General features: G+C 33.9%; 2 protein-coding genes across 2 annotated transcripts; one reads left to right on the top strand and one right to left on the bottom strand.

The window, feature by feature from the left end:
• The first annotated feature begins 704 nt into the window (after window positions 1-704).
• LOC123717174 (aldehyde dehydrogenase 1A1-like) lies at window positions 705-5,451 on the top strand. Its single transcript, XM_045673044.1, has 11 exons — window positions 705-771; window positions 1,878-1,982; window positions 2,146-2,413; window positions 2,493-2,609; window positions 2,746-2,933; window positions 3,128-3,230; window positions 3,346-3,527; window positions 3,759-3,923; window positions 4,408-4,565; window positions 4,797-4,871; window positions 5,364-5,451. Exons 1-11 carry the CDS (start codon window positions 742-744, stop codon window positions 5,437-5,439), a joined length of 1,467 nt encoding a protein of 488 aa, XP_045529000.1. The 5' UTR covers window positions 705-741; the 3' UTR covers window positions 5,440-5,451.
• A 5,952-nt stretch (window positions 5,452-11,403) lies between these two features.
• Window positions 11,404-13,179, bottom strand: LOC123717544. The gene has a single exon (XM_045673591.1). The coding sequence runs from the start codon at window positions 12,538-12,540 to the stop codon at window positions 11,506-11,508; it is 1,035 nt and encodes a 344-aa protein (XP_045529547.1). The 5' UTR covers window positions 12,541-13,179; the 3' UTR covers window positions 11,404-11,505.
• Between the last annotated feature and the right edge of the window lie 52 nt (window positions 13,180-13,231).

Here is a 13,231-nt window from a genome sequence, read left to right on the forward strand (position 1 = left end):
ACGGTCGAATACAGATATTGTACCATGTTTCCTTATGTCCTAGGGATGTCCCTATGTGACTCCTTTTATTCAGGAGGAAATACGGAACAAAAGAGGCCTTCTTGCTAACGGCAGCTGTGTGCAGACGAATCTACATGCCTCTATCGAGCGTGACACCTAGATATTTTCCGGACTTTTGCCACAGGATGGCCTGCCCGTAGAGGTTTACATATTTTTTGAGGCGAAATTTTTCCGACAGCATCGGGGTTGCCCTTGGTAAAGAGAACTGCGACGCTCATCTCGGGATTTGTTTGGAATCCCCATTTCCGAAACCATTTGCCTAGCGACGTGGTTGCCGTCTGGAGTGTGTCCTCGATGTCCACCTCAATCTTTGTGGGTGGTTTAGAGAGCAGTGTAATCGGCATGAGAGAGGGAGACTTTGCCAGTGAACAGCGTGAACAGGAGAGACGCGAGAATCAAGCCTCGTCGGACTCCGGCCCTGAAGGGTCAGGAAATTTAAATATTAATAAAACGATATTTATTGGAGGAATATGATTTCGACCTATGAGTTATACTTTAAACCAAATAACGAAAATAAACTGAATTACTAAAATAAACAAAACCCGTAGTATGGATATAGTATATCGTATCAGCCATTATCAGCTGAAGATTTAGTGTATTTATAATCTGCGTCTGTAAGAAGATGTCATATTGTGAGTTTTTGCCGTATTCGTCGCACGTATCGTTCCTGTAAAATTCGCAATGGCTAAAGTGGAAATTAAATACACCAAGGTAATATTTATTTATTTTAGAATATTTCAATATTAAAACTTATTACTGAAGTTATGACTGATTATCATTCCATGATTAAGAAATGTATTGGTTACTTTCTAAACTCATTGAAAATAAGCTTGCAGACCTACTTAATTTCGATAGGGTGAGAAAATGCAGACATTATTTTGTCACTAATTATAAATGATAGTGTATGTGATGCCGATGGTGGTATCAGATCGGCGTAATTACTGGTTTATCTCGAAAACTTATTTATAGACCACATATGGGTTTCGTTTGTTCTGAGTATAAAAATTATAAATATAACTTTGTTTTGCTTTAATATGATTTCGCGTAAATTTTACAATGCTAGCCCATAGAAATCGTTTGCTTTTTCGGAACAAACCTGGAAATACTAGAAAAAAATATTTATTTTAATATATTTTTTCAATTTTCTCTCCATAAAACCCTACTTTAGAGCTCAAGAAATACTCGCAAAAAATACTCGAATTGGCCAAGCCGTCTCGACGACGCTTTTAAGCTTACCAACATTTTTTGCTATTCATTTTTGTATATACATATAGCGTTGAAACAGACATGACTAGTGGGATAATGCAATTACAAATTAATTTGATGAAATTACTTAACAGTTCATTGTATGAAGTTTTGTTTAAACAATACATTTACACCACGATACAAATATGTAAATATACAATGAAAAATTTTCAGTGAACTGTGAAAAGTAAAGCCACAGTGGTGTACACTCCATAACAAAATTTGGCACAACATTACGATATTGAATTAATTTGCGAGATTTTTTTAATAACGCTCGCATTACACAATTTATGTTTTTTTAATAATATCCAGATTCACTGCTAGTATACCAAGGTAGGTACTTCAAGTAGAGACTAGGCTTTAGCAAATGACTCTGAGACTTATGCGTTCGACTCACAGCTGTGCACATATGGAGTTTTAGGGTGAACTCTAAGTGAGATTCTAAATTCTAAAGATAAAGAGCTACTTGGAACCCCGGCCCTTCTGAAAATTAACTAAATACACCAAATTATCTTCTATTCAAACATTTTAGTATAAAGTTCTTTTTTAACTATTTATGGATTTCATTCCAGTTGTTCATCAACAACGAATTTGTGGATGCTGTTAGCAAAAAGACTTTTCCCACCTTCAACCCCCAAGATGAATCTGTCATCATACGAGTCGCTGAAGGAGACAAGGTATTTACTTAATTAAAAATCTCACATACGACGTTAAGAGCTGCTTGACATTGTTGTAGCTCAAAAATATGTGTAATTGAATTATACCAAGGAAACGTTTTCTATTTTTTCTACAATTGTTTTTGTTTGCATATAAATAAATCAAGTTATAAATTTTCTCTAGGCTGACGTAGACCTTGCAGTAGACGCAGCCGTGAAAGCCTTCCACCGCTATTCAGAATGGCGTACCATGGATGCCTCTCAGAGGGGAAGACTGCTCTTCAAGTTGGCCGAACTTATGGAGAGGGACGCCAAATACTTGTCAGAACTTGAAACTTTAGATAATGGAAAACCCGTCGCTCAGTCTTACGCTGAAGTTTTCTGGGCATCTTCTGTGGTCAGATACTACGCTGGTAAAGCCGACAAGATTTTAGGAAACACGATTCCAGCGGGTATTTATCCTTATAAGTGCTATTCTACTAATATATTATGCGAAATATTATAACTACCAAGTATAACATTTTTAACCAGATGGAGAGGTCATCTCCATGACCATGAAGGAACCAGTTGGTGTTTGTGGACAAGTTCTTCCCTGGAACTACCCCATTCCTATGTTCGTATGGAAAATCGCCCCTGCTTTAGCTGCTGGTGAGTTCATTTCTATTACAGATGCCACATTATTATAGGTTAAATAGTTAATTATATCAAATACAATGATTTTGTAGATTATTTAATATAGAGTTTAATTATTTAATATAGAGGAAGCATAATTTAAATCTCTTAGGGTGCACCGTGATCGTAAAGGCAGCAGAACAAACACCTCTTACGGCACTCGCGATGGCTGCGCTCGTAAAGGAATCTGGTATTCCTGCTGGAGTTGTAAACGTTATTAACGGTTACGGCCCGACCGCTGGAGCTGCCCTCACCAACCACCCGCGTGTAGACAAAATGGCTTTTACTGGATCGACAGAGGTAAGGCTTTATAAGAATGAATTTCATTTTATGACAACCACTTATGGAGTCATCAGGATCAAGGCGATATGCATACTTAACCTTTTAATTTAGCACAAAAACCTCTGTCCAATATATTCAAACTTTCTGGAATTTAGATAAAACTCTTATTTTAGCTTGTGTATGAGTAACTAATCATTTTATAACGCTGTTAGGTCGGTCGGATCATCATGAAAGGTGCCGCTGCCGTCAACCTTAAGAGAGTCACTCTTGAGCTTGGTGGAAAGAGTCCTCTTGTTATTTTCAATGACGCTGACGGTGGGTATTGTTTTCTTAAGTTTTACTACCTTTTTGTTTTCTGTTCATTCAGACACGAAACAATTAATTATAAACGTCTTGTCAGCTGTAGTGAATGTTTAGTATTTTGATACAGTGGAAAAGGCTGCAGACATTGCCCACCGTGCTGCATTCACCAACGGAGGTCAATGCTGCGTAGCTGGTACAAGGACCTTTGTTCAATCTGGAATCTACGACAAATTCGTTGCTAAATCCGCTGAAATCGCTAAGAAGAGGACTGTAGGGAACCCTTTCGGAAATGTTCAACAGGGACCTCTGGTACTTAACTATTTTTTCTTTTTATCTCGTAATAGTTCTACTTGGTACCTTCGGGCTAACCAGTCAGTTGTTAGAATGTTCGAGGATCCCCTCTTTGGTTCAAAAGAAGAATAGCACGTTTCTTCCTCCACACTTCGAACAGTGTCACTTTGATTGATCTTTGCTCACGTCCGTTTATAGGCCATTTCCTCAATTTCTTTATGATGTTTATATATATTTTTCATGTTACAGATCGATACAGACATTTTCACCAAAGTTATAGATTGCATAGAGGCTGGTAAAAAGGAAGGTGCTCGTTGTGTGGCTGGAGGCGGACGCCACGGCAACGTCGGTTTCTTCGTTCAACCCACTGTCTTTGCTGACGTCACTGACAACATGAAGATAGCCAGAGAAGAGGTAAATATAGATTAGAAGAAGACCAATAAAGAAGACGAAGTTGTTTAGAGCCTCTCAAAATCATAACAAAGCAGAAAAGTAATTTTATAAGATTTGCATGATCTAAATTTTCGCGGTGTCAAAATCTTTAATTTACCGCGAAAGAGCTTTACACCTTATTGTACAAGTTTATAAAAATATAAATTTCATACAAAAAATGTGACACAACACTGGTGGAGATTACAAATGAATGTATTAGTTGCAAAAAGTAGTGATACATACAAATATTTAAACTCAAACGCTGCTGTACACTGTTCACGAAACAGTTTATGAACGTCAAACATTCTTTGTCATATTAATCTTACTGAGATAACCTAACATGAACTAAACTAAACATAATTGTTACTAAAACCTAAATTCCCTTATTAAAATAGTCCGGAATTGTTGTCATCAGAAAGAACGCAACACGTAAATTATATCTTTATCGAGTACTGTTTGTCCTCAGATCTTCGGACCAGTCCAGAGTATTCTGAAATTCGAGACCTTTGAGGAAGTGGTAGATCGCGCTAATGATTCCAACTATGGCTTGGGAGCTGGTGTCATCACCAACGACGTCACTACCGCTCTAGCTTTCGCCAAGCATGTACGTGCCGGAAGTGTTTGGTAAGTAGTTAGTAGTAGCTATTGTTCAAGTTTTTGACTCAATCTCGTTCTAGAAAAATTCTTTATCAACTTAAGACTTGTTGCCACTTTTGATCAATACATTATTTCTAAGGAAGAAGCGCGGCAACCTAAATCAAAGCAGCCATGATGATCGTCAACCTTCCAAATTAAATGACACCGTGTGAATAGGATTCCTATAATGTTATGTAAATTTAATAAATAATATTCTAGGGTAAACACATACGAGCATATCGTCGCCCAGGCTCCGTTCGGTGGTTTCAGGGAGTCCGGAATAGGACGAGAATTGTAAGTTAAAAATGATCATACCTTAAATACTCTCATTTACCAAACATACACTGCACAGTGGTGAATAATATTATAGGTGGTAAAAAGTTTGCAAGTAGAAACATCAATCTCGATATAACTAATTAAAATCTGCACAATCACATCCCTACCAATGTTAGTTTATATTAAGCAGTAATTTTACCCATTTCAAAAACTAAATGCTTTAATTAAAAAAATAAGTGTTCCGGCGTTTTGTGCGATGAACACCAAGCAGCCTGCTGTTAAAATATACCTTGAACAGTCGACGTACTTGTCTTTAGCTATTAGTATATAATTATTATATATATTAGTATAGCTTATTAGTATTTTAATTCGGTATATGAAAATAAAATAATAATAATTCTTATTATTATATTTTTTTAATTTTATTTCCTTTAAATTATGTAGCAGTCACTTTAATAGGAGGCATAAAGGAAGTGGTTTGTTTACTAAGTTTTATTTTGTTTTTTTCAGGGGTGAAGACGGTATCCTGCAGTACTTAGAAAACAAGACAGTTACAATCAGTCTACCAAAGAAACCAGTGGTCTAATTTCGATACGACATTCTCGCATTTATGTTATGTTTTAAAAAATTGATATTTAATAAAAACTATTTTTGTACTCTATATTTTGTTTATTATAAGATTAATATAAGCATTCCAAACAACTATGTGTAAAAACAATATTAACAAAATAAGATTAGAAAACAACATTTATGCGTGTTTTAAGTACTATTTTCAAAAGGAGTCAAAGAGATAACAGAAAGCGTAATATTATTATTAACTATAATCTTTATAGTTTTTTTTAAATATTTTAAATAATTAATTTATAATATTCATAATATATAGTGAGAAATCATAGTACTTATATATATTATTTACAAGTTCATCAATAACTGTTGTGTGATACCGGAAGGAATCATAGACGTTAAATTAATGTGTGTGATGAATTGTTTATTTTTAAAGTTCACAAACCGAAGAAAGACCAAGCTTAAAAGATATCATAAATTGATTCAAGTGCAAAAGAAACCAGGCACAACTGGTTTAAGATAGTTATTAATAATGTATTGTGTAACAGGGTTTGCTACAGACGTTTTCATTCCAAACAGAATAGATACTTTAATATCTGTCAGCTGTCAGTTTGACAAACAAAATAAAAATGATTGATTTGAAGGACGAAGTTTTAACAAGATTAAAAGAGCAAAATAGTTAATGACGACGTTAAATATACGATAATATATTCATACTATATACATAGAACTTAAGTTCTAGCAAAAGTATTTTGTTTGCAACGAATTCCTACATTTAAAAATATTTTAAAATTTTACATAAAATGTGAACCGTAATGATTATTACTTCTCCGAAACATGGTCTCGGAGACTAAGCCAGAAGTTTATATAAAATGATGTTTTGAATGATTTGTTAAATGTATACCGGTGACTGATATAAATAATATTTTGTTGAAATAAAAATACCAGCTTTTTAGTTTGTCTTTGTTTTAATTTTAAATCAGCCGGCTCCGTCCACAAACCAGTATTATGATTTTTTGTCTATGACGGATAAATCTTCGTGATAATTTCACCATGATGTGATTTTATATATGAAAAATAGTCATACTTATCACCAAATCCACGGCTCATCCAAAACGGCTACGTTCAAAATCCTTTCCAAATTATCGGACAAAAATAGATAATTCACTTATACGATTTATTTATTAAAAGATTTCCTTAAAAATTATTGCATAACAAAATAAGAAAGTTCGAAGTAAAACTTAACACAAATACGAATATAAGTAGTGGGATAGAACTCGTGTTTTATATTTCAGAGCTGTCCGTCAAGAATTAATGGGTAGACGCCGTCAGCAAAAAGACGTTCCCAATTATAAATCCTCAAGACGAGATCATTATCCATATGATAGAATATGGTACAAAATGCCAAGAAAAACTTTTATATTGATAACATTTATAAACGCTATAACTACCGAATGTAAAAAAGGTATTGAATTTCCATCTTCTTGAAAGTCTGAGCTCCGGCTGCTTCGTTTGAACAAGCGTGATCCGTGAGCCTAGAAAATGATATATGTATCTAAACCTTCCTCAAGAATCATAATTGCAGGTAAATTCCGTGCGATTGAGTTTATCGCAAACAAACGACAAATAGACGCATGGAAGGATTTGTTTTTATTTAATATAAAATACATATACTATCCCTGACATTTTTGTAGGCATGAAGCTTTGCAACTTTTCTCTTGACCTTTCAGATCGAAAGGTCTGGGGGACTGAAAAGGATTTTGTCTCCTAAATCTACTTTCCGCCTACCGTGAAATAATTTTCATTATTCGGATGAAATATACAGCCAAAAAGTCGTGGATCAAACGCAACTAGGAGATAGATAGCCTATGCATAACAACCTACATAGTATGCATAGTATATACATAACAACCAAATATCATGGCTAACTATTAGTAAAATAATTTTCAAAATTGGTTCAGTAGATCCAAAGATTTACTTACAAGCTTTATATAATAAAATTTACCTTTGTAAAATATAACCCTTATATATAGTTATAAATGGTGGTATAAAGTGTATAAGGTTATAAGGTATATTAAGTGTTAGGATTATAACTCCTGAATTACTATCTATGCATATAGTAGCGCTGAAATACCTTAAATGGAACGTATAGTGCCACTAATCAGGACAATCAAGAAGAAGAAAACTTAGAAATAAATAAAGAAGAAATAATAAAGAAGATTATACAATGATCCATGAAGGCGAAATCGAAGGTTAAAGAGGAGTTTTTTTTAGTTAACTCACTTAAAACATTCCATAGAACATTTCATCCGTATAACAATGAGAATAACCACTCTACATTTGCTGCAAAATACCCGACGTCAAAAAAAAATGGTCAATCATCCAAATCTATGCACCAGCTGGAAAATGTAATGAACTATAACATAAATCCTTTCATAATACACTCTCAAACCATATATACTAATAAAAATAATATTATCATCTTTATGGGGGATTTCAATGCGCAAGTAAGCGCTTGACAAATTTAAAGTATCAATGGCCAACGATTATAGATAGTATAGAGGCATGCTAGCCTAACTTACTGCCAAAGATCCATGGAAAGAAGCATGCTCAGAAGAAAAAAAGAAAAATTAGACTAGTACAAACACAGACTAGAGCTGGAACAGATGTGACAGACATTCTCACTAAGATAGACCAAATGAAATGGAGAGAGGTCATATGTTATGGAGTCCCCATGGAAAATATTGAAGGAATGGTACCCTAGAGATGGAAAACGAAGACATTTCTTTTTAAGGCTTCCTTAGACCATGACAATTTACGTGACCGTATTATATTCTGACGTCTGCATGGCTGGTCACCTATCCTAGTGTACTCACTATCATTAATTATCGATTATTTATTTTATATTATAGTTCATATGTTGCTTCCTATTTGCTAAGTTCTCTTTCGAAGTTACCAAACCTCGATGATTGACCTATCATGGAAATTAAGATATGTTATTACAATTCTCTCACTGCCTGGTAAAAATGTACAGGCAAAACAGATTTTGTTAAAAATAAGATTATTTATATAAATACAGGTGTATCTAGTAACAGAACGTTGAAACTTTCACAAAATATAGGAATAACATATTATATATAGGATTAACATATTTTATATATAGGATTAACATATTGTATATATAGAATTAACATATTGTATATATAGGATTAACATATTGTATACAGAAGGATTCGTATGGCCCCTATTCAACACTTTCAGGCGCCTGCGAATATTTTAACAAACACACGAACTGATGAGTTTAATGTCAATATAACTCTTGTTTACTAATCAATGGTAACATAGCACCTAAGACTTATAGAATTATTACTGAATACAAATATGGATCAAGGATCTGAAAATAAATATCTATTTTATTATAAATCTTTATTAATGAGCTACTGATTCACTCACTACTCACTACTCAAATGATTTGACGGCTAATATTTATATAAAAATACTTGGCGGATCACTACCTTGATGTGTTTTTTTTATTTAGGCAACCTTTTTAGTAGCTACATACCAACATTTGAAACATTTTGCTATACTAGCACATAGAAAAATATCTCTTTTTTGATATAAAAGCGTAAGTACTAAATAAAACTAAAATTTTAATGTTTTATTTTTCATTTTTTTTCTCTTTCTTCTAAGATATATATCTAAATATCTTTGAACTAGAGTTCATAGAATAAATAAAAATAACTACAAATTGGTACGACCGTCTTCAAGTTTTGTTTGGCAACATATTTTGCGATTCATTTTTATTTATATAGATATAAAAACCTAGTTGCTTAACGAAACATGTGCAGTGTTTTGTTACATTGTAAACAATTATTGTAATATTAGGTCCTTACATATGAAATTGGCGTATTTCGTACTGACCACTTTAATCACGATGTTCTCCTCTTTGGTAAGGAATTCCAAATTCAAATTTGTACAGCTATTTACTCATGTATTTGTGCTTCGATGACCGTCATTCATTTGTTTTTTTCTATTGTTTTTTTTCTGTTTGCGTCACTCATTTTACAAAATGGAAAACTTAAAGTATCGCATTATTTACGCGTACGAGTTCCGCCGTGGCACTAGTGCTGCGGAAAAGACTCGAAGGGTGAATGATGTGTATGGCGGTCATGTTGCAAAAGAAATCACAGTTCGTTTTTGGTTCCAACGTTTTCGTTCTGGAAATTTCGACCTGCACAACAAGCCCCGTGGACGGCCTGAGACCCAAGTTGATAATGAAATATTGAAGGCTATTGTGGAAGCGGATCCATCGCAAACCACGTCCGAGTTAGCTGCAGGCTGCGGTGTTAGTGATAAAACTGTTTTAATTCACTTGAAGCGAATTGGGAAGATTAAAAAGCTTGAATGGTCACCCACCTCACGAATTGACTGAAGCAAACCGGCAAACGCGCGTCGACTGCTGCGTTACATTACTGAACCGGCACAATAATGAAGGTATTTTAAACCGAATCATTACCTGTGATGAAAAATGGATTCTTTACGATAATCGGAAGCGCTCAGCGCAATGGTTGGATCCAGGCCAGCCAGCCAAATCCTGCCCCAAGCGAAAATTAACCCCAAAAAAGTTACTTGTAAGCGTTTAGTGGACTAGTGCCGGTATTGTTCATTGCGGTTTTCTCAAATCTGGCCAGACTGTTACGGCTGATGTCTATTGTCAGCAATTGCAAACCACGATAGAAAAGCTAGCGGCTAAACAACCTAGGCTGTTCAACCGCTCCACGCCACTGCTACTTCACGAAGACGCTAGACCACACACTGCACAACAGACGGCTACCAAATTAGAAGAGTTTCAATTGGAATGTCTAAGACATCCTCCGTACTCCCCGGACCTTGCTCCAACGGATTACCATTTTTTTCGAAATTTGGGCAAATTCTTGCAAGGGAAAAAATTTAACTCTGATGGGGCAGTCCAAATCACCATCACAGATTTTATTGATTCCCGTCCGACTGGTTTTTTTAGTAAAGGGATCAATGAACTACCTATGAGATGGCAAAAGTGCATAGAAAACAATGGTTCATACTTTGATTAATTAAATATATTATATTTAAAAATATTCGACTTATTGTTCCTCCCATACAAAATGCCAATTTCATATGTAAGGACCTTAATATTTTAGGTATTGCAGCCATAAATAATATTAAGAAACGAATGTTTAGTTTCTCAAGCGTACTTCCTCTTTTGGATAATTACATAAACAGAGTGTTTCATTTATGGATTCCCATTTTGAAATATTTGAGTAATTCGCAGATATGTCTTTATTGAACGTTACCACATCATACATATGATATATATACAGTATACGTTACAAGTTATATTTCCTAAAATATATGTCAAATTTGGTTAATATAAATGTAACAAAAATTTAAATAAAATACAATAAAAATATATATAAAATAAAAAATACTAGAATTGTTTGCTTATTATTAAGCAAAAAAACACCAGCAAACAGCGGATAAGTTATGAGATAAACACTTTACAATGATTTCATTAAAATTGATCAGCCCACTACCGAATATATCCAGCTCCAGATAAGTACCGTTTAAGCCGTTATAATAGCAAAAATTCGAATGAGAGGTTACAGGCACCTCCTCCTAAACCTGTCCTGTAAGAGGTTACTGTGGTTCGATGAAAGAATACTGTATCTCCGAGCATTTTATTGGTTATGGTGGAGATGTGAATTGCAGCATGTTTTGGAGAACGGTGATGTCTGTAGAGATTATGTGACAGAATATGCTAACTTTCGATAGTACCACCATAACATTTTTGTATCATATTCTTTGCATAAAATTAATATTATTATTATATTAATCTTCCGATTTAACATTATTAAAAACAAAAAAGGCGATTCACAGTATTTATTTCATAATATACAAAATCTTATAAGATTGTTAATACAAATATAAAAGTTTTTTTACGATGAACGTTCAGTCTTCAAAAGTTAAACTTTAAATATATTTTATTGTTTTGATAAGACATTTAATTGAAATTATTTATTTACTATCGTTCAAATAGATCCTTTGATAAAAATCATTCACCGTCTAAATCATGTTTATTCATTTCTAATTCTTTTTTATCCTCACACATAACATCCCAGTATGACGGTGGTGCATCCTCACCTGAGATTTCAACAACATTATCTGATTTCAACATTATTTCAACTGGTATTGTAAGCTCAAAGTTTATATGTGGCATCGGTAGTCCTACTGTTATAAGAACGGCATAACTCCTCTCTGCCAAGTTACAAGCACTAATTGTTAACGCATCCTCTGGTACTCTAATATCGGTAATCATTTGCTGTGATTTCCCATTTTCGATACTACCAGATTTTGAATCTGTACCATCAACACTTTTCGTAAATGTTATATGGCTTCTACTCTTTTTTGACTTGACCAATTCAATTAACTTTGTTTCGACTGACTTCACTGTCACGTGGCTATTGTTAGCTATTTCATATTCGAATTGAATAGTGTCTCCTGCTCGGACGACTGAAGACAAAATTGTCGACTTCAAATTCACAATAGAATCTGTACTAGAGAATGGTTGAAATAGTGTTTTTCTCTCCCCGAAAATCATCGCATCCCGGGGCAACGTCGGTATAATATCAGATAATACTTTTATATCTTTTTTGAACCGTTTTGTAAAGGAGAAAAATGCTGTTTTCTCAAATTTCATTGAAATAAAATATTCAACTTTGTATCTTAATGTGTGGTTGCCCTGTTTCCGAAATATGTCGGCAGAAGGTGGTATACGTTCAGGTATTTCAAATTTAAATGGCGTTGTATACGATCCAATCTCTACATTACCATCACCATTAGCTTTCTTTAAAAGAACTTGCTGTATATTTACGTACTTCTCCGTGCGGTATATAACTTTGGACTTCTCGTGGCGTGATGGTGATCTCTTTTTCATACGTAATGTACCAATGCCTTTGAGAGACAATGTAACTTGTTTTAGCGAAGTTACCTCATCAACGGCGTACTTTATTTCTCCTGTGATCACACTGCCAGATAAAAACACACCATTTCTCGGCGATTTAAGGTTTATTTCACAATGTATTCCCATTATTCACTACGTAAACACAATGAGAAGCGAAAGTCAACTACTTTTTTTAGAAAATATCCACTTGTACTGTCTGTGCACTGTCAACTTAATTTCTGCTTTATATAAATGGTATATTTTATCAATAAAGATAAGTATTTAATGTAACGAGATTGCAGTGATGACTAAGCGCCCGACCGACAGATACTGAAGTCGAGAAATATTGCTCAATATAGTAATAAGCTTGCACGAATAATTTTATTACTTACAGGGTAAATTTAAATAAAAACAATACATAACACCTTACAGATTAGTATAATATTTTCTGTTTTTACTAAAGAAACTTCCGCATATAATACAAAAAGAAATTGAACTCGAAGTATTAATATAGTGTCGGAATTTATTAATAAGTTTCAAGAATACAAATTAACTTGATAACGCTATTACCAATTAGGCTACTATTAATTTAGAATACAATCATCCTAAACGAAAGTCGAACGATGCAAACCATCCTTCCAACTCATCAACAGGCTTCTGTTAATATTAACCGTTAATTAGATATACTTTAATTTTTTCCACATAGTTTAAAGCTTAATTTAGGTCAGCAGTTAGATTTAAGAATATTAATTTCAACTTTCAGATTAACACGTAAATTGTTTTGAATTTCCATACTTTACCACTATGTCAATGACCTTTTTTTTTTTTTTTTTTAATA

The sequence above is a fragment of the Pieris brassicae genome, chromosome 12, assembly GCF_905147105.1.
Source record: "Pieris brassicae chromosome 12, ilPieBrab1.1, whole genome shotgun sequence".
Classification (NCBI taxonomy): domain Eukaryota; kingdom Metazoa; phylum Arthropoda; class Insecta; order Lepidoptera; family Pieridae; genus Pieris; species Pieris brassicae.